At 40.7% G+C, this 22655-nt stretch overlaps 1 protein-coding gene across 11 annotated transcripts in view; it reads left to right on the top strand.

Annotated features, from left to right (window-relative positions):
• LOC117414001 (MAP7 domain-containing protein 1-like) overlaps positions 1–22408 on the top strand; it is a 52286-nt gene extending 29878 nt beyond the window's left edge. For 2 of the 11 annotated variants that reach the window (XM_058999371.1, XM_058999375.1), the window contains 15 exons: positions 441–604; positions 1468–1576; positions 3957–4067; positions 8705–8839; positions 9287–9468; positions 9974–10104; positions 11976–12217; positions 13114–13396; positions 14508–14700; positions 16981–17085; positions 18396–18446; positions 18607–18679; positions 19557–19659; positions 20094–20353; positions 21875–22408. In XM_058999371.1, the coding sequence (XP_058855354.1) occupies positions 441–604; positions 1468–1576; positions 3957–4067; positions 8705–8839; positions 9287–9468; positions 9974–10104; positions 11976–12217; positions 13114–13396; positions 14508–14700; positions 16981–17085; positions 18396–18446; positions 18607–18679; positions 19557–19659; positions 20094–20353; positions 21875–21885 (2153 nt within the window). In that variant the 3' untranslated portion in view covers positions 21886–22408. The remainder of the gene's footprint in view (positions 1–440; positions 605–1467; positions 1577–3956; positions 4068–8704; positions 8840–9286; positions 9469–9973; positions 10105–11975; positions 12218–13113; positions 13397–14507; positions 14701–16980; positions 17086–18395; positions 18447–18606; positions 18680–19556; positions 19660–20093; positions 20354–21874) is intronic. The other 9 variants (XM_058999372.1, XM_058999374.1, XM_058999376.1 and 6 more) reach the window with 9 other exon arrangements.
• Positions 22409–22655: the final 247 nt, after the last annotated feature.

Genomic DNA, 22655 nt, shown 5'->3' on the forward strand with positions numbered 1-22655 from the left:
AAATCATTTGGGTGGAAGAAATGAAAAAAAAAATGCTTAATGTGTGTTTTTAATTCAACAAAGCTGTGCAAGCAGAACACCCACATTGCACATTCGACTCACACAGAGAAAGAGGAACATTTACAAGATTTTTTAGTTTCAAAATAAAATAAATGTATTTTTTTTTAAATACAGTTCATATTTAGGCAGGAGAATCATAGTCCTAACAGTAGCTTTGGGCTGTTACTGTTTCTGAATCTTTGCATTGCTAACGCCTTCTAAAGAATACATTCTAGTTACAAAGTAAAACTACAAGTCAAGTAGGCCGACGTTTCAGGCACTGCCGCCTTCGGTGTTTCTTCTAGCTTCACTGTAGAATTCGGATCGAGTTAAGTTATGGATAGTTCATTACAATGGCGAGAAAGAAATCCAGACCTTAACGTTTCTCGATTCTCTTGCAGCTGCCAAGAAGGCCCAGTGGCTGGAGAAGGAGGAGAAAGCCAAGCACCTGAGGGAGAAACTGCTGGAGGACCGGAGGAAGAAGCTGGAGGAGCAGAGGGTGAAGGCAGAGAAACGACGGGCAGCACTGGAGGAGAGGCAGAGGCAGAAACTGGAGAAAAACAAGGTAGGCCTCAGGAGAGAACCACTGCTTCCAGATTTTGGTTACTTATTGATTTGAGAGAATTGTGAATTCTAAATGATAAACCAACCCAAATTATACTTTTAAATCTGAGTGATGCTGTACAGGACGACAGTACAGAAAGCTTATTTGGGATGTAGGGCAATGCAGGAAGCAGTTTCCTTTTACACAAGTCTTGACTGCCACCACGCTTCCCCAGGAACTGTCACTTCCACCGGCCAGGTGCTGTGCTCTGTACATTTCCTCACTTCGAGCCTGTTATTGATGGGTTGCTTGCAACCATGCATGGCCGTTCACATGGCACAATGGCAATCTTTTTTTTTTTTTTTTTAAACCCTTGGAGATGCAGGATACACAGATGCATCTTGCAAACGGATCTACATTGCTTGGCAAATGCCACTCGCTGAAATGAGCGCTCATACAATATTTTTTTGATTGGTAAATACCAGGCATGTAATATATAAAATATGCATCTCCCTGTTGCAAGTCATTTTATGTACCAATGTGTATTACTCACTGTGATCAAGTATCCCTAAGGAAAATTTATAAAACGCATCATAGGGAATCAATGCAGCCCATTGCAGGGATGGAACTCTCATTCCTGGTTTTACAGTGAGTTTAATAAGACATACCTGAGCTTGTTACCTATACTCTGTGGCTAATCAAGCTCATAGTAAAAAGTGGAGTGGGTGAAACTGCTATGCAATAAGAGTCTTGTATCCATCCCTGCATTGTGGCAGTACACACTATTTTATGTTTTAAATGTTGTGGTTTAAGTTGCTCTATAAATGTGGTCTCCAGCTCGTTCGCTTGTCTAATACAAGTGCCTGTGCTGCTTTCTCCTCTAGGAGCGGTATGAAGCTGCAATTCAGAGATCGACAAAGAAAACCTGGGCAGAAATCCGTCGGCAGAGATGGTCTTGGGCTGGAGGTCTGAATCAAAACACACAGAGAGAAGGTGAGCTGATGACATGGAACAGGAGGCAGAGTTCACAAGGAGCAGTCCGTAGCAAAACCCATTCTCTCTCCTGCCTCGGCTTTGTGGACTATAGGGAAGTATTTGGATTTAACAAGACCTGGGAACGGCATCCGAATACTATTATCGTTAAGCTGGCTTCATTGTGTTTCCAAGGTGGTGGAAGCGTGTGTGTGTGTCCTCTTTGGTAAACGCTCAGGACTGTCGTTATTTCAGGGTCGGTCTTTAAACTGATTTAATAGACCGCCTGTAATCTTGAAATGAAATGCCATGAAGAATGACCTACTCTTTTAAGCTTAAAAGAGCTAGGTGTTGAGACTTTGGCAAACGCAGTGCTGTTCATTTTAATGCTCAAGTCTTGCTGCATGTTGTGTGAAACAGGGAAATATTTCTTTTGTGTTTGGAGTTTGGGTGTGGTGGCTGGGGGTGCTTTTGTATTTGCATGGCAGCTGGTGGTTTTCCTGCCTTGATATTAGTAACACTGAATCATTTTTATCATGCTGGTTTTTTTACAATGTGCTTTTGTTGACTAATTAAACACCAATTCAACCTATGCAACTTTTGCACTGAAGAGAAGATTGGAAGACTCAATAGCCAGTTAGTGTGTTCTGTTTTTGGGTAGGTTAAATTGCCATAATATTGCTGTTGGAGCACTATTGCTTACTGTACGCTACCTATATCCTCACTACTTTGTCATAGCTTAAGATGCATCATTCAGCTTCATCAAGCTAAAACATCCACTCTCAATACTACCTTAAATTAATAATACAGCCTTAAACACCTTTTGTGTCAACTTCTGGATATGTACCTAAGTGAGCGATTGTTATATTAAACTCAATTGCCAGTGTCGACAAGACCCACTGCATAAACCAGTGCAAATTATGTGTGGGAGAAAGGTGTGCGATTTATATGTTTGTTTAGTAAAATAACCGTTGAGTCAGAAGTGACCTATCAAAAATAATACTTACCTTAAAGAGATACTAACGCTTTTTGCACTTGCTGTTTTATTTTTAATTGTATTACATTTTCTTACCTTTTATTTTAAAGTCGTCGAGAGTAAATATAAAGTAAAATTTGGTCTAGAACATCAACAGCTCTCTCTCTCTCTCTCTCTCTCTCTCTCTCTCTCTCTCTCTCTCTCTCTCTCTCTCTCTCTCTCTCTCTCTCTCTCTCTCTCTCTCTCTCTCTCTCTCTCTCTCTCTCTCTCTCTCTCTCTCTCTCTCTCTCTCTCTCTCTCTCACACACACACACACAATATCCAGTTAAACATTATGTCATCGAAGCATTAAAACATTATGTAAAACAGGAACAGCTTTCTATTACAAAATTTCATGTGCTTGAAAACCATGCAGCGATGTCAAGGTACCGAGTTTTTAAGCTGTTTTGAAGATGAAATACTCTTGTTGATGAGTTTTTGGGAGTTTTGGTCTTTACTTTTCTTTTCTTTTGTGTTTTACGGAAGGGGGGGGGGGGGGGTTCAGAGGTATTTTTCCAATTCTACTGGTGTTTCAGTCTGGCTATTTCATTAGAATGCCACAAGGTGTCAGTATATCACCACTACAAACCTTTCTGTTGTGTTCCTGGAGTAGGTGACTTTTCAGTCACAGGTTCTTGTAGTGCGTGTGTATGTACTGTGTGTGTTTTTTTATAATTGAGTTATGACTTTATGGGAAGTATAAGGTATTCCCAAGAACAATACAGACTTGGCAAGATGCAGGAAAATGGATGAAACATATTCTTGCTGTCCTGAATTATTTTTGTGGAGCTGAAGAAGGAACTCCTTTATTGAGTATACATGAGAGAAGGACAGAATATATTTTGTACATATATTTTTACACGACCTCAGACTAGGAACTAGGAGTCCTGTGAGGTTCCAACGTGATTTCCGATGGCATGTATTAAACATATGGCTCTAAGGTAAGGCAGGACCTTGAGGTCCTGTCAGGACTGAAAGGGTTAAGTCATATTTGTATTAAAGCAGCAATCCCAGGTTGGTGTTTGTGTTTCGTTTAAGAGTATTTGTTTTCAATAAGCAACATATTGTTTCCTAACTGGTTCTCTTTCACTGGAATCGTGTGTTTCTGCTCTTGGGTGAATGGTGGTGGATTGTGGTGCTGGTGGGTGGTGGAGTATGGTCTTTAATAATTAAATAGCCCTGGAATGAGCACATTCGTGAGTGTGCATCATTATCAAGAGCATATTGTCAAGTATGCTAATGGTTTCCAGCGTGCTGTCAACGTGAGCGGACATGGAAAGCAGGGTTCCTGCCCCTGGTGTGTTGAGACAGTCCCTGTAAGCGTCGTATTCAGCAGTGCTTCTAGAGCCTCAGTTGTGAATGTTCTTGTTTATACACTCTTCTCAGGTTCAGGGAGATGTTCGATGTCGGCAGTCAACCTTCCTAAACACGTGGATTCCGTAATAAACAAGAGACTGTCCAAATCCTCCGCCACCCTGTGGAATTCACCGAACCGAAGTAAGGAACTTGCCTGGGTCTCCCTGCTTGTGTCACCTTTTCACGAGGCTTTCCAATCCCTCCTACCTTATGATTTATTTTTAAAATTTGTTTTACTCGTTCAGTCCGTCTTCAACCCTTCCTCAGTTTTTTTTTAAAATGCCAATTGGTTTTGAGTTCAACCCTTCACTGCACTGTCCCTTTTTTGTTTGCACAGCCTACATCATGTCCTGTTAAAATATAAATTCTACCTCCTATAAGTGAAAGTATGTGTTTTTTTTTATTTTAATACAAATTACAAATTGTATCAATTTCAATTCAGTACTAGGCACTAGTAGGCACAACTAGTCAACAGTGACATGCATTGCCTGCTGGGAATCTCCAAAGTGGCGACTGAATGAACATTGGAGGAACAGCTGTGGTCAGACTGTTAATTGCAGAGGTCACCTCTAAAGCAGAAATCCTCTAAGGAATTAAACCCAAGATGTACTAATGGGTATGATGATTCCTTGAAGGTCAAATCGAATGATCGTTGATGGCCTGTTCTATTGATTTCCTCACAGGGGGCAAAAAATAAATGAAAATCCAGACATGGTCCCCAGACTATGGAGTATTTTGTGTATTTGAGAATGAGAATGCTTAACTTCATATTCATATAAAACCACTTCCTGTTACCACAATACATCTATTCAGCGGACTATCGTTTAGGCCCTTGAAGTCAGACTTCAATAAGGAAGCAATGCAATATGGGAACTTATCTGCCTTTAGCTTGAATTTTGAAGTCTCCAGGCTATGATGACAAACATAAAATTATATACAAAGTGATTCAAAGAAAAAAAAAAAGATATATATATTGGAATAGACTGAAAAAAATGACAGTATTTCCATACATCTGTGTGTGATTATTTTATGTTCCTCTTCATCAGAAACTCATTTGTCCACTCTATATAGAATTCTACAAAGGGTTTTCAAGCATGGCCAATCCACAAATACAAGACAATAGAGACGGTCTCAGCGAAAACACAAGAGGCTTATCAACACAGACTTTTTGTAGCCATTTCCCTTTTAAATTAAAAAAAAAACTTGAAGTTTTCTGACAGACTGTGAAAGGTTTACACAGCTCTACAAATGACATCAAAAAGCTTGACAGTCAAAATGGCAGTTGGTTTGCCGTGCAAACATTTCTGAGGAATCCTGTATTAAATTGCCATTACAAGAAAAGAAATAAGGACAAAAGGGTGCTGTTGACCCCAGAAGACCTTCTCCAGACACTTGGTTCAGCGTCCAATATTAATTTATTCAGTGTTTATTGTATTGGGGTACAGACGTGCCATCATGTTGCTTAGCAACCAGGCTAGCAACCACTACAACATATCAAAATATTTCCAGTCTAAAAATACGCTATAAGCAGCATGGAAAAGTCCCATCTGGAAAGCTGGCTGGAGTATGAACAGCATTTCTAGGTATGCCTGCCCACCAGGTGCTGGGGGGAACAGTTAGTTCAAGAAGGGAACCCCGAGTTACCTGAAACCTGATTTCTGACGCCCTTTGAAGAAGTCTAACCAATAGCCATGTCTTGTATAAAAGCTGCATGCCTTGCAGTAAATCATACTTTGTTATAATGCGTCTTGTCCCTGTTTTGTGAATGCACATAATGTTTACAGACGTAATTGTTTTTGCGTTAAACCAAGACTTCTTTCGGGATATACCAGAGAATAAAACCCTCTTTATCCCAACCGCTCCGGGGAACCAGCAAGAAGTAAATAAACAGGGGTTTGGATAAAACAGAGTTGATACTGGTGGCAAATATTGGGGGGGGGTTACTCCTCCCAGTTTTTTTTTATTTATTTATAAGAAAAGGTCTACTGTGTAACTGTAGATCAGAATTTTCTAAGAAAGTAAGTTTATGGCTGTTCTGTCTGAACATATTGATACATACGAATACCTTCTTGCATTATGTAGGAAAAGGTTGGGAGTGGCTGGTATTTGACTGCTTTGTAGCAGGTTTACTGGTATTAAGACTCATTGAATAGATGTTGGAGCATTCCCAGCCTTTATGCAGTAGACCATTTTATTTTTTTAGGGCATTATATTATTTTCCATGCAGCATGCCTAATCCAGACCTTTCGTCAGCAAAATGCCAAAGATATAATGTAGAAGGTTTCCTTTAGGGAGTCTAAGGCCATTGCTATTGTTTGGACAGTTACGGATGTTTCTTTCCATTCAGCGCTCGGGACTCGATTCCTACGCTGTGTGTGAGTGGCCTTCATGCCTACTAGGCAGCTTCAGAAGGAGATAAGAGAGCACAATGATGCTACTATTACACAGCCCTGGCCTGGCCTTCTGTAGCTAATAAGAGGAGTTATTCATGGTATCCTTGTGAAGCAACAAGAAGACGGACAGAACAAGACATGGCTTGGCTCTTAGTTCATTTCTAGAGCAAAACCGGTTCACTTGTGTCTGTGTGTGTGATCTGCTTGATTCGCTCATGATTTATTCACTTGTCTGTCATTTTTCTCCTATCTTTTCTTATAAAACAGGAAGCTGCACGGCGACGGTGCTGCTTTAAATTGCTTCCCCACTTCTGCTCTTGCCTACATGAAAGGCACGCTTGCAAACTACAGAAAGGTAGAACTTTAAGAAAACAAGTTGACAGATGTTTTGGCCACCTTTTAAATGTACTAAAACTACAGGAACAAAACCTTAGGAGTGAAGCGATACAGGTTAGAGTAGAAGTGGGGAAGCAGTTTATAGCTGCACCGCACTTTGAGACTTCCTGGTTAGCTTTTGAAAGAGTATAGAATTGGAGAAAAGTAGGAGAGAATAATTACCACCTATGAAATAATCCTTTAAAGTCGAACTGATTTTTATTGTGGAGCTGTATCGTGGTATTCTTATTTAAAACAAGGTGCCTTTTTTATTAAAGCCTATAATAGTTATGCAACAGCTGCACAATTGTCTCAAGAAAGGTATGGTTATACATTTTGGGTTTGTTTCCTGCTGAGGTGGAACTTGTTTGAAGGTGACTCTCCGATAGTTAGACATCCTCCAGTCTGGTCTTGTATTGTCTCCCAGAACGACAGCTCCTGTCTTTCCTTTGCAATTGGCATTCCTGAAGCGGTACCACTTGGAATCAACAGAACGGAGATGGGGAGAGGAAGGGGGAGATTTTAATTTTTTTTTTTTTGCATTGGAATTTGGACGAGAAGACCAGAATATTGATTTGCTTCAGGTGCTTAAAGATCGACAGTTAAGCTGCACTTTCTCAAACTTACTGTCATGCACTCCCCTAGGTGGCTTCTCTTCTTGCTGGTGGTGTTTTTATCATTGCATTAGAAAGAGCAGACTTGAAGGACTATGGCACTATGTCTTTTCTTCACATCGCTTTTCATGTTCAGCATATTGATTCTTTAAAAGACCTCGGGACCTTTTTTCATTCTTATGGAAAAGTGGGTCTTAGTTCAGAATGTGCTTCTTTTTGGCAGATTTACAGAAAGCAATACATTGTGAGCCACTCCGGGCTTATGTGCTAAAGCCACACCTACGATTTGGTTTAATTACCTTTTGCATACCCTCAGCATTGGAAATATAGAGTTGTGGCTTACCGTACATTTGATGTACTCTATCTAGAGAACCAGCTGTCTGATGGATATTCATTTGCACAAGTTCATGAGAGTATCACAATCTAGGTCACAAGTTTGGTTTTTGTTTTAGGAACTGGTTGCATCAGTTTCATGACACATTGCCAATGTCTATTTGTTATTCAACCTACTGTGGACATATTCTGTAATAAATGTTGGCAACATGCTTTTTTCAGGTTAAGTTTGTGTAAAACCTGGAAAGACCTGAACTGCTATGTGTGTCAGTTTTTGTCTTCTTGTTTTATAACTGTACAGAATGTTAAATGTCCTGCACTTGCATATGATGTTTATGTGTTTGAATATTGGGAATCCAGTATTCAATTACAGAGGATAAATCATCCCTATTGGATCACAGGCAGTTAACTGAAGCCGAAGCAGGGGTTCTATATAATTGATGTAAACCATATGGTTTGACAGACGGTACTGTATTGGTGGTCATTGCTGCAGTGTTTTCTGTCCCCCAAACCAGCAGGGGTCACTATGGAGTAAACAATAATTGGGCACTTGAAAAGAATTGTGGAATACAAGTATACTCATGTTCCTGCCCTCTGTACAAAGTCTAATATTTACTATTTTATTTTTATTTTATATATAGGAATTATACAAAATAGGCTCCTTCTATTTATGTGATACAATAAAACATATGGGCAATGTATACTGCATGCCCATCATTGGCTTTTAAACCCTGTCTTTATGCCTTATACAGAATGCACTAGTGTTATTTTATGTAATTGTTTAATAATGATGAAACTAACAGTGGCCTAAACTGCTGATCTACATATTTAATGATTCTGCTGAACTATAAGCCAATGGGAAGTCTTCAATCAAAGGTTTGAAGGTCAGTATGCATGACATCATCAGGTGCAAGGTGGCACAGTAGATGCCTGGTTGATTCTTGATGTAGATGTTCTAGAATGCAGTTGCGTGACTCTGGGGATTCTGATGAGGATGCTGTACTGTGTTTAGGTACAGTATTGGATCTATCTGTAGATAACGGTGTTGGTTTTCCCTCTCCAGCCCGGAGTTTGCAGCTGAGCCCGTGGGAGAGCAGTATTGTGGACCGGCTGATGACCCCCACCCTGTCCTTCCTCGCCCGGAGCAGGAGTGTTGCCACACTGCTGGGAAACAGCAAAGACTCCCGTAAGTCTTCCCGTAAGTCTCGGTTACAGAGTTTGAGGGAGTTTATTCACAAAAGCCGTGGAGCATACTTCAGGGAAACCTGAAGTGTGGATCCTATTCACAAAGGATCACGCATCAGGGTGTGGATGTGATTACACGTGGTGATTTGTCACCAGATGGATTATATTTTGATATGTTTTGAAGATCTGAATGTAAAGGTTTGTTTTGATGGATTCAGTAAAGTGTGACGTTAACTGTCAGACTGGTGTTCTCTGCTTTAGCAGTCTTGAACTGTTTCCTGTAATACTGTATTAAACTTCATAAACTCGTACAGTGCGTCACATTCATACCTTTTAAACGATGAAGGGCCGAGCTGAACAGCTTGCTGCTTCACTTCCTGTGCTCATTCTGAATGGTTGGTTTCAGTGTCAGTAAGCTGTGGCTCTAGTTTGATTTGGACATCCTCTCTTTCCTCTGCAGTGTCTCCCCTGTGCCCTCGCTCAGCCTCTGCCAGCCCCCTCACAGCCTGTAACCACCACAGACCCCACCACAGAGGCTCCGAGCGATGGAGGGTCTCGGCAAGCAGCCCTGACATCACGCCACGCAAACCCAGGGACTCCCTGCCTGTACGTAAGACGAGCACAAAGCAGGTTACTGAACTGGTTTGTAATTGTTATTATTATTATTGTTGTTGTTCTTGTTGTAGATCGTATCATTGTGATTGTTAGCATCATCGTTGTGTTGCTGTTATCATTATTGTTAATATTGTTTTATATTATATATTATTTGTATTAGTAGTAGTTGTATTAGTATTCTTATTTGACCACATTCCAGTCTTTTCTTGTGTGTGTTCTTGTTTTTTCTTTTTTGAAGAGGTCTTGAAGACTACATAATATCTTATGACTGATTTTATTTACATGTACAGTATAAAATCCTAAGTGGTAGATCCAAGTCAATCCATGTCACTATATCAACCCTAGTGCAGTGTGTGGGATGACAGGGCACAAATAGAAGCTGTGCTTGTGAATTGAGAATGGAAAAGATTACGCAGCCAGTGAAGCGACTGCATCAGGGTGTTTTTTTTTTATTCCCCCCTCCTCATCTCCTAACCTTGGGCTGTTCTGCGGAAGCTCATTTTTAATTGATCCTCCACGGTTCTGTCTCCAGGTGGAAAAGAAGAAAAAGGAGAAGAAAGACAAAGAGCGAGAGAATGAAAAAGAAAAGAATGCCCTCGCTAAGGAGAAGGTGTTGAAGAAGAGACAGTCCTTGCCGAATATGAAGCACAGAACAGAAGCCAGGTACTGCTTTACCTTTTGCATTTCACTGCCTGTCTCTCTGTCTCTCCTTTTAAAGACTCTGTTCAAGGCATGTATGTCAAAATGGAGGAACTGAAAATAATGTGACTACTTCATAGGACCTGTGATGTATCCATTCGCATGTGAATGTGTTGTTTAGGATGGTATGGTGGTGCATTGTTTGTATGGGACAGCTGTGTCGTGTATGCAAAAGAGAACTAATAAGTAGGGGTACATTCACTCTGTGGCAAGCGAGTATTCTTTGCAAAATGACCCAATTTATCAATGTGCTGCCGGGCTTTAGTCAGCAAATTGGTTTCAGTGAGACTGAACTGCAGCTGTAAAGAGTGTGAAACCAGCCTGATAGAAACAGACATGGAAAAGAGAAAACATCGGCCTCTAACCGTGAACACTGCTTATGTGCTCCGATTTACATCCTTGGCATTGCTGTAGCTCTTTGGTTATCGCATAACAATGTTAGAGAATGATAAGCTTTAGTAGCGTGCGATGTCTGTGTTGCAACGCATTCAAACTAGATAAGGGTACTGTCAGCTAGAAGATCTGGGGTGAGATCTTTATTCTGTGTTATGAATTCCGTTTCATCTGTTTAGTGTTGTTTTAATGCAAGGGTTTAAAAAGAAAATCCTCATGTCCTAGTAAATGCCTCATATTTATGTACAAGTTGTCGCTTTTAAAGACAGCTTCAATTGAGGGCTAAGTTAAATGAATTGCCAGTATGACAGATAGTTGCTCAGACTGTACAGCTGATGGGTCCATTTTTTAAGTTTCTTCAAACCGAAAATACATTATGAAGGTGTCTATAGAGAGTTTCATTCTGAAACACTGCATTTCTGGGAAGAAACTGCAATTTCTTTCCACCAGGCTTTCCCAAGACCTGTTGAAAAAACAGAAGTGGCTAAGAAAATGTAATTTAATCCCATTAACTTCGTATAGGACTGTGTTTGTTTGCCCATAAATATATTCGTCTTTCTGCAGTACATTGAAGAAGGCACTGGCTGAGACGTTTGTTTACTAGACTGTCTTCGAGTTTTACCTTGAGCGTGTCTGAGTGGTTTGAATTATGAATTATATATTTTTCAAAGCAGTTTATATTTTCAGCACTCAATAATTTAATTGAAAGCTGTGCTGGACCATTAGGCAGGCTCACAGGAGATTTATGTGAACGTAAAGGGCAGATCAGTTCCTGAGGCAATCAATACCTTGGGCTTTTAGAGCATTTGGAGCTAAATTTACCTTTAAACAAAACCATTGGGTGGAACTAGTCTGTGTGTCCATAGTGATGATGTGACCTGGAGTGAGCAAGAGGGTTTTATAATGTAAAGTTTATAAGAAACTCAGGTAGTTTCCGCTTATCCCTGATGTTGAGGATTTAAGACTGGAGTTAAATGGGAATGTGTCTTTCAACATAGATTTTTAAATAGTTTTAGACACATAAATATAGATTAACGAGCACCATTCTTTCACTAGAGGTAGTTGTTTAATTAATTGTTTAATTAATTTAATGCTGTGCCACTTTGGTATTATTTTAAGATTTGATCATTTGGTTAATTCTCCCTTTGGAACATGTCAACAGTAAATGCTGCATAATACTGCCTAAGAACCTGTCTGTAATGCCCTAAAAAATATATTTATTTCAGCTAGAGGATGAACAGTATCATGCTAAAGCTCATTGTAAAATGGGCCTGTGGTTCTTTATTAAATATATTTAAAGCACATATGATGTTTTTTAATTGGCTGTTTGCTTGCTTGTTTATTTGTTTCTCTCCCCACCCCCACCCCCACCCCCACCCCCCCACACTGCAGTACAGCTGTGAACCTCTTGTTAAGGTTTCTATGTGTTTTATATTTCCCAGCAGTCCTGTGTCAAAGAACCGCCCCTCGTCCCCTTCCACCCCCAAGCAGCATGCCACGTCCCCCAGCCCCGTGGTGTCCCCCAAACCGCCCTTCCCCCGGGGCTCTCACTCCGTCCCCAAGACACGGGGCAAGAGACAGAAGAAGACAGAGGACAAGACGCCAGCGAAGGAGCACGAGCGAACAGCTTCACCCCTCGCAGTCGAGAAAACAAAGGAGCCACGCAGAGCGGCCACTCCCGATGGTATGTCATCCGCCTGTCCCTCTGTCCATGTGGCACAGTTACATGTGTCTAGACTAGCACTTCATGTTAGGACACTTTTCAGCACTGATTTATTGAGAGTATCTGCATGTGGGGGTTTATGGAGGCATCTGTGCATCACTCTTACTTACACTGAAACACTGTGAATGTCAGTCGCAGTGATTTACTTTTTGAAAATACTGACTTTGGATTAAAGATGTGGCAGGGTATTTATTTATTTATTTATTTATTTATTTATTTATTTATTTATTTATGTACTTATTTTTTTGTTAATTTATAATTTGATAAGCCAAAAGTCCATTTATCTTATTTTACAGTTACTGTACATATTTAAACACAATCCAGTACAATACAGAAAAACAATACAATGCCTAAAAGATGTGACTCAAAGTAGGAGTAATAACAATGATGATGATGATGATGATGGTGGTGGTGGCAATAACAGCTTATTTCTTTTTGTAGAAGAATCCCTGGTTATATAAGATCAGTCCATTTGAGCTGGGAAAGGCATGTGGAAAATTGAATTGAATTATCCGCATGAGTTGATCATTTCATCAGCCCTGCATTACAAACAGGAGAACAGGATGGCCAGAACACTTGTTAGTGCCCCTGCCAGCATTTGTGCAGAGAGAGTGGTTGCAAATTCCATGGGCTTCATTAATGGTCTTCTCTGATAGTTACTGATGAAGCGGTGTGAAATAATGTAGTACCCAGAAATCATATTTTAGTCTGAAATTGAACATGATTGTGGGTCACTGTCGCTTTAAGACTACAGAATAATGTTCATTCCGACCTCTTTAAAAAGGCATCCAAGTCTATTCATTGATTTGTATTACGTCACAGCCTATAATCCCTTCTTTGTTATTTTTCTGTTTCAGGCTCTTCCCCTCTCCCTGCTATTGTTGTGTCCTCTGCACCAGGCACGCCCCCAGCCCCTGCTGCACCAATCCCAGCCCAGACCTCGACTCCAACCCCTCCCCCAGCCCAAGCTCCAGAGCAGACACCTCCCACAGCCCCGGCCACAGCTTCTCCTGGCAAACCGATGGCTGGAACCAACAATGCAGAGGAGGCAGCTCGAATCCTGGCTGAGAATCGCAGGCAGGCCCGCGAGCAGCGGGAGCGCGAGGAGCAGGAGAGGAGGGAGCAGGAGGAGAGGGACAGGTGAGTCTGAACACTGCTTTCTGAACAGCAACACAGAGGTCGCTCGGATTGTATTTCACTTCAGTGTTCGATGGGGTCTGGAATAGCCTCGGTGGACTGTATAAGCTTTGTCTGCTTTTGCACTCAGTCATGCTTTGTAATCCTGTGTCTCTCTCGTGACTTGTGATGCACAAGGCCTGTAAAGGGGCTTGGAATTGTAATAATGGGGGACGTCAAATTCCAGGGAGAAACATGATTTGTTTGGTGATGCAGAGCAATCCCATGGAGAGGGAGGGGAATGCAAGGGAGTGTTCTCTCAAGCCCAATGGCTTATTGATTCAGATATTCGTGAGATATAATATTTATGAGTTTTATAGAAACACCGTTTAAAAAGGAGGTCAGGAATCTGAACAAGTTTGTATTACTGTATGAATATTTGCATGTATAAAATCACTTTCACAATATATTACACTTTACTATGTTTTACGGACAGTAATTCAGTACAGATGTCACTGTGTCCAGCAGCTGCATTGTCCGTTACTGTTGAATGAAAACCTGTTTTTAAAATGAATGCAACAAAGTCTAGTTCTTACCAATGCTTTTATATAGCTTATCTAGCTTCTTACTGACCGTAGTAATATAAGGCTGGTATCTCTTGTGCTGAGAATGTTCTGGCTCTCCATTGTTTTGTTACGTTAATTCAGGATAGAAATATTTCAGACACTGCAAATAAATGTCTGAATACTGGCACTGCACCAGTGGAGTTGGTAGCAGGGTTGGGTCAATTCCTTTTTTTTCACTTTTACAACAGGCTTTATTGAGCAAACCATAGATACAACTTGTCAACATCACATACAATTACACAACTTCATGTGTTGTTGACAAGTTGTATACATTTTTGCTCGATAAAGCCTGTCGTCAAAGGAATTGAAATTAGAATTGAATTAAAAGGGAATGGAAGCTTTGAATCTATAGCTTTGTCTTTTAAAAAAGGCAAGGCTATATTCCAAATTGAAATAAACAATAAACAAATAGAAGAAAAGGATTCCAGTGATAACACTGCTGGCGCTAACGAGACAATGGATTTGAAGTCCTCTGTTTTAAACGTTGAGCGGTGTGTGTGTCCCGGCAGGCGCCTGAGAGAGGAGCAGGCCGTGCAGGAGGCGGAAGACAAGGCCCGGCGTGAGGTGGAGGCCCAGAGACTCGCCGAGGAGAGGAAGCAGCGGGACGAGGAGCAGAGGATCGAGGACGAGGCTCGCCAGCAGAGGGAGGCAGAGGCACGGGCTCAAGCAGAGCAGGAGGAGCAGGAGCGGCTGCAGAAACAGGTCGGTGGGAAGAGAGCAGGCCGGAAACAGGGCTGTCAACTACAGTGTTAAACACGTTTCAGCATATTGGAGAAGCAGAAAAGCCACAAAGTGTATCCCTTTTATAATGGACTGCAATGTGTTTTGTGTGTATAAGACCTGTGTGCTTACAGTATTTAGTTGTATGTGGAATAGATGGAAAAATACTGACTGAAAACGAAATATTATGTAAACACTCATTTGGAATTGAAAAACAGAAATTGACCACAACCCCGCAAGCAAGTGCAGCTGCAATGCTGGTATCCGTTTCTAATGTGATTTATCTTAGCTGCTCCATTGCTTCTGTTGTCATCTTGATGTTTTTCCCTCAGGTTATAAGCTTCTGTCTTCACACGGCTGTCAGACTTTGTGACTGTATTGTCCAATGGGACTTTTCATCCCCAGCAGCAGTGAAAGAAATTGTCATGAACAGCTCTGATGTCCATAAAACACCTGCATATTTCTTGCAGTGAAATCTGAGCTTCAGCGATACTTCTACATCTAACTGCTGTCATACCTCTTGAATGAAACCTTATTAGTGTTAATATAATTGAACAAGGTTTTTGAACTATTGGGTTAATATTTGGTTTTTAAAATTGAGTCAAATTATGAACGTAATTCATTGATTAACACTGTGTAACTGGGTAGTAAGTGTTATTTCCTAATTGCTTATGCCTCAAAAGTATAGAAAATGGCTATTATTCCCCACAAACTTTGCTTTTGTGACCAGGACAGTGATATTTTGAAATTTACCTATTTTCCAGAACATTCCAGAATGATTCAGTGCTGAGTAAACTTGGAGTAACTTCTAGAACTTTCCAGTAATATAAATAGTATAAATACAGGGGCCTTAAGCCCACCAGTTCAGTTTAGTTCCAGCTGCCTAAGTGGATGCATATCTGCATTTTTCTGAGATGGCATCAAGGTCATAGGAGACTTCAAAATGGTGGCATTCCTGATGGGTCTCCAAGGCGGTTTTACCAAGTTTCCCTGCTATCTTTGCCTTTGGGACAGCAGGGACACCAAGGCGCACTACCACAGGTGGGACTGGCCACAGCGGACCGAGTTCTCTGTGGAGAGGAACAACGTCAAGTGGGAGCCACTGGTGGACCCCCGGAAGGTGCTGATGCCACCACTGTACATCAAATTGGGCCTTATGAAACAATTTGTCAGAGCTCTAGATAAGGAGTCGGCAGCCTTCAAGTACCTTCAAGACTTCTTCCCTAAGCTGTCTGAGGCAAAGGTCAAAGCCGGTGTCTTCGTCGGACCACATATAAAGAAGATCCTGGAGTGCAATGAATTCCCCAAGAAGCTCACTAGTAAGGAGAAAGCGGCTTGGAACAGCTTTGTCGCAGTGGTTCGGGGCTTCCTGGGCAATCACAAGGCCGAAAACTATGTGGAGCTGGTTGAGACTCTGGTGAAGAACTACGGCACAATGGGCTGTAGGATGTCCCTCAAAGTCCATATCCTTGATGCTCATCTTGATAAATTCAAGGAGAACATGGGAGCGTACTCGGAGGAGCAAGGCGAGCGCTTCCACCAGGATATACTGGACTTTGAACGCCGCTACCAAGGACAGTATAACGAGAACATCATGGGAGACTACATTTGGGGGCTGATTTGTGAAAGTGATTTACAGTATAATCGTAAATCTCGAAAAACTACTCACTTCTAAATCTTGTGTAGTCATTTTTGTATTACTTTTGTATAAATACATGTTAATTTGGATTCATATGTTGTGTTTTTCTGACTATGTGAACGAAAAGACACAAATTCGCCCGTTTTCTCATTGGAAATAGGTAAATTTCAAAATATCACTGTCTGGTCACAAAAGCAAAGTTTGTGGGGAATAGTAGCCATTTTCTATACTTTTGAGGCATAAGCAATTAGGAAATAACACTTACTACCCAGGAACAAAAATTGTGTTACATAGTGTTATACAAAGCAAGTGTTGAAGTAACAAGACGGGCAATATACACACACACACATGGGATTCCCTACTGTACTTTCAATAGCAGTCTGCTATTTAATATTCGTCAACACTAATTGGCTATTGAAGGACATCTTAGAAATGAATTGTCTTGTTTTTAACCAGCTTGGGCAGTTATTGTAACTGTATATTCTACCTGCGGTGGATGCAGTTCATTGTGGTACAAGCGGTGCCTGTAATGTGGTGCTGATATCCCTGGCTGGGGATATGTACTGTACTGTGTGTGTAGTGGCACCTGCACTCACCTGCCTTGTATCGTTGCTGTGTTTCAGAGGGAGGCGGCAGAGGCCAAAGCCCGAGAGGAGGCAGAGAAGCAGAGACTGGAGCGGGAGAAACACTTCCAGAAAGAGGAGCAGGAGCGGCTGGAGAGGAAGAAGGTGAACAAAAATACAGTCCCCACAAACAACCACATCGCTGTGTTCTGTGGTAACCCATGCTGAGCCTATTCCGAATAAATACATGCAGAAATTAAAGTCCAGGCAGCAAAAACAGGTGCTGGAAGGGGTTACATTAATCTGCTTTTATTAATTGAATTCAGGAAGATTTTTACTAATTGTAAGTAGTAGACAGTGGAAGTACATGGAAGGGTTTGGAACAAGTAGCTCGTAACATTGAGCCAGTCCATTTTTAACCCAGTCATGCTCATTTTGCATTTCATTGGAGAACCTTGTATCAATGAATAGTGATACTTTCTTTACATTATATATTGCATCGTAATAGAGGTCTGTTCGTTTGTATTGTGATTACAAGAACAAAAACATGACCAAGCTCATTGCACTTCACCAATGGTTCTTGAATATGTGTTTTTATAGTTGGTATCAATACATACCTTCCCTATCTCATTTCATTCTTATTTTATTAACAATATGCGGCAAGGGGTTTATAAAGAGAGTTCACAGTGAGCGCAGCAGCTGAACAGATAACTCCCTGTCTATTAGAGGTGAACCTAACCTTGGCAAGTGTCAGGGCTGTGAGGATTCTGTTTATCACACTCTTGGAAACAGCTACTCTTTTTTTTTTTTCCCAATGTGTTTCTATTTCATGTTTTCTGCACGTAATGTAATGCCCTTATCAGCCTGTCTGCATGCTGCTGAGCAGAGCTGTGCAGAGTCTTGCGTGTTGGAGTTCAGTGAGGTTATTCTGCTAGAACAGTGTGTGCCACATTCTTAGGAGGTTAGGCTAGACTGTGCTTTACTTTCAGATCTACATCAAGGCTGCAAATCCAACCCATTGCTAAAACCAGGCTCTTCCTGTTATAAAACTAGAAGCATACGGGTCTAGGAAAAATAACTCCACTCAAAACTGCAGGCTAATCTAGAAGTGCAAGAAAGATAACTCCACTCAAAGCAGCTGACCAGTAAACTAATCTAATATACCAATGTCTGTGTCCATTTTACATATTTATTTTCCAGTGTGCGACACTTAAACTGAGTAAGTTAGGTAATGTTTGGCAATGTGACATTAGTGCTGCGTGGTTGATTTTTACATGGATTTTTTTCTCCTTTCAAACAAATGACATTATAGTTTGTATGGTAAACATCATTAAACAGTCAATCTTGTGCTGCAGACAGTACTTCATAAAGCTGGAATGAGTATGGCATTACATTATCTGCACACCATGCTATAGGATTATATATTCCTGTTTCCAGATTTTTGGAGGCTCATTTTTGTTGTCTTTTAATTCCAGCGCTTGGAGCAGATTATGAAAAGAACAAGAAAACCGGAATCAGGTGACAAAGTACGTGTCTCCTTCTCCTAAAACAATTCATTGATATTAATGTTAAAAAAATAAATTTTTAAAACAATCAGTAATCCACTGTTAATAGGATACAGCAGTATCAACAGAAAAAGTTAGACCATTTGAAGGTTGCAAGATTAGAAACCTGTTTTTCTTGCAGAAAGAAACCACATCTTCCTCTCCTGCACAAATGAATGGTAAAGATGCTAAACCTGATCCTGAAAGCAGCAAAGGTCAGTCAATGTTTCTACCTATGGAGAACTAGGGGCCATCAATAAATTACACAGGTTCAGGAAGTTAGATTCAAACTTGTTTGGTACAAAGTTATTGATAACCCCTGAAGAAATACAGCACACAGCTTGAATGCATTTAGAAAAAGTACAGTTTTGAATGCACAATCCCCATAATGCTGCATTATATTGCTGTATTAAATGTGTACAAAGCACCATTTGCTGCAATTGAAAGCATATGGCTCGGAGGTAAAGTTAAAATGGTGACTCAGTGAAACTCTTTTTTATTTTAATTGGACGTGTATGTTTTCCCCCCTTCAGTTTGCCCACATCCTTGTTGTTAGAAACCTCAGCCGCTACACTGTGGCGTGACGCCAATCTAAACTGGCCATGTGTGTCTGTCTGGTTTTTGTAAAAAATGCAGCACAGAGAACAGAAATGCAGACAAATGTTACAACGTCCCCTGGAACACTTCTTGTTAGACTTTTGAGCTTTGTTTTCAGAAAAGGTTAGCCTTGGTCTTGTCATGGACTATTGCAAGAGAACCAAATCAAATGCTTGTGTCACATATTTTCAGCTTTTTCATGCTTTATCCAATTATTTTAAAACCCATTTTTAAGCATTAGTAGGATCTTTTTTTTAATCATATTTTTGTTTTTGTTTTAGGGATATGCAGATTTGTTTTTCAAATAATAAACTATAGATTCAGAATGTTTTAACTGCTGGTAAGAGCCCACATGCTTTTAAAATGATAAATCTGTTACAAAAACTAGTAGAAACGGTTCAAATGAGATCTGAGCAAACCGGCTCAAAAGACGTGTTTTAAATAACGTGAACAAACAGCAAACCACAGAAATAACCTTCGCCCCTTGTCCTGTAGGATCACTTGGCTCCCAAACCCCTCTTATCACAGACGAGATTGAGGTGAACAGCCAATCGCAGAGCAGCACTAAAGAGGAACCCTGTGAGCAGAATACACAGAGGTGAGCAGGGAGATTTGCAGTGGGCTGGTTCACTAGACTGGAGACCTTGTGGTTAAATTAGACTCGAGGTGTGGTGCTCCCAACCTACCTCACAATTTCCAGTCCCTGCTTAACACTGGACCTGAATGGCAGGGGGTGTTCAGATCAGAATTGACTCTTTGTGTCAGCTGGGACTGTGCTTGTCTGTAGCTAGAGACATTGTGCTTCACCTTACAGGAGCACTAAATTCACCCAAAAGAAGTACAGTAAAATACTGTCAAGTACCTTGGGAGTTCATAAAAAATAAAATAAAAAAAAGTGTATTGTACTGTTTTGATTTCAAGTTCTGATGCCATGGTTTTTGGTATTTAGTAAGAAGCCGTGTAGAACACACGTTGATTGTATTTTAATTTCACTCTGTAAAATCCCATCTGTGTATTTGTGTGGGTCTGCAGTGTCCCTGTGAAGGAACCCAGACAGAGCCCAGCCCTGGTGAACGGCATGCAGCCGGCCAAGCATGAGAATGGCCTTTCCACCAAGAGGGAGGGGCCTGACTTTGAGGAGATCATCGACCTGTCCAATCACAGCGACAGCAGCAACAGGGGGCGGGAGAAATCGGAGAGCGAGATCCCCAGTGACCCAATCATCGCCTTCGAGGAAGGAGAGTCCTTCCTGAAGAAGAAAGCAGGCTCCCTCAAGCCTCAACATGTAGCAGGTAGTGCGCAGGAGATCAAGGATTTTATTGTCGTTCCTTTTTAAATAGTCTATCAAAAGTCTGTTTGTTGGAAATCAGGTGTTTTACATGATGCAGATTCGATGGTCGGACAAACCGCTGCCAAAACTATCAACGGGGTGTGATGCCAACTTGGAACTGATTTTCAATATTTCAATTGTACTGAAGGGACACAATGACTATAGCCTGGTTCCTGAATGCATTTTGGAGGAAAGTTAGTGATGGAAATCATCAGCAAGTCTAGTCTCCTGAATGGCCCATTGAAGAAAATGTCAGATTTGCTGTCTTACCCGTCATGACTGAAACTGCATTGAAACCGGGAGCCTATTACAGAAGTCAGGGATGTCGATAACAAATGACTCGGTCATGTGAGGGTTGCTAAATATCTTGGTGTGTTACTTTTTGACCATTTAGAGACACCCCACTTTTACTAATTGACTTGAGTAATGCCATCTTCGCTGTGTGGACTGAAACAAGATTCATTCGAAATTCTGACAAAATATTCACAAATAAGTGAGAAATACCAGTTATATACCAATACCAGTGAGAAATACCTTACTGGGGGTGGTGGGTCTAGAGGCTTGCTGACAGGCTTGCTGAAAGGGGATCTGGCCCTGGGAATCACTGCAGTTGGGCTGCTTGGATTTTAAGGTTGAAATTGGAACAGCTTCACCTCTGCGTCTCTGCAGGATCTCCCTCCACCTGTCGCTGCGGAAGACAGACTGCTCATTTAATAACCCGCAAAGCTAACTCAAGACACTGCAGGACAAGTGCAATGTGTAAACCCCTAAAGCATATCTATGTACAAGCTGCAGTATACATGTTTATTTATACATTATATTCAGAAAGTTTGAGTCTTCGATTACCGCTCATAGGTCAAGGTGGGAGATGCATTGCGTTTTCCTTTTAATGGAAGGTGTCCTTGTTCTGTTTTAGTTTAGTGCAAATGGTCAGGATACTTTACACCTCTCATTAGGAGCCAAGCATTTTGTATGTTACAGTGAGCTGTGTGTTATACTGAGGCAACAATTAATATTAGAGTGTTGGGTGCAAATACAATATGAAATACCACCATTTCTGTATATATTTATATTTGGCAAAATCCTTATAAAAGTTTATCATTGTAAAAGCAAAGTGTAATAAATCATTGTGAAAGCATGGTAAAGCCCAGAGAGGTATGGCGTAGTTAAATACATGACCAGCTATGGTAAATGCATAGTATAAGCATAAGCATTGCAAAATGAACATGTACATTTACCATGGTAACCGTTTTATAAGAGAACCACATTCCTGTGAATTTCAAAAACACGACAGAAAAGCAGAAAAATAACACGAGGGCAAGTTCAAAAACTGGTAGAATAGAATTGATACGCACTATTATTCAAAAAACAAATAAGAAGTGTTTATTCAGAATGTAGGACTGTGTTTACAAGTCATAGATAGAAACGTCTCAGTGTTTTGCTGTTTCAAATGACATCTGTTTATCATCTTCTCTTGTTTCAGAAGTTCTCTGAGAAAGTCTACAATGGGAAATGTGTTTCCCACACATCGGACTGGCAACTTTTTAAAGCATGGCTGAGAGAGGAAAAAAAAGAACAAAAATTGGTGCCAATTCCAGAGTTTAGATTTTCAAACCAAGAAAACAAACTTCCAGGGAGAGGAATGAACAATGGATGCAAGAGGAAAAAAAAATACAAACAGAAACTTCACTTCAAAAAGGGGGCAGCCTTTATTTGAAAGAAATCAATTATCACCTGCAGTTTTTAACATGCACCTTAAGACTGACTGCTTAATTCATTGTAGAGAACCAAGCAAAGCCACAATATTTCATTATTATTATTATTATTATTATTATTATTATTATTATTATTATTATTGAGTTTCAGCAAAAGAAGTGTGTTGTTATTCTGTCTTTTAGTTATTTAACTTTGGAAAAAGTAAGCAAGCTACTGGGTATGTGAATAATGTAAATAAACTTCACAGTGTTACAACAGGAATTGTGGGTATGCTCTATGTAATAAAGATTTATTAAAAGGAGATGAGTCTACTTTTAATTTACAGCAATAAGCCCACTAACCAGAAGTATATTATCTGTCTATCTAACAACCTATTGCTGCAGATGTGTTTTCACACTGCCTGGAGCAAGAGAGTGGGGCCCTGCGGTGGTTGTGTAAATCTGAGGGAACTCAAAGCCACTGCATGAAGCACCAGGGGAGACTTGGGGTTTAACACAGCAAAGTTGCCTCAAACTAGGTCCCCGGTCTCCGAGAACCAGACTCTTGAT

The sequence above is a fragment of the Acipenser ruthenus genome, chromosome 25, assembly GCF_902713425.1.
Source record: "Acipenser ruthenus chromosome 25, fAciRut3.2 maternal haplotype, whole genome shotgun sequence".
In the NCBI taxonomy this organism is placed as follows: Eukaryota; Metazoa; Chordata; class Actinopteri; order Acipenseriformes; family Acipenseridae; genus Acipenser; species Acipenser ruthenus.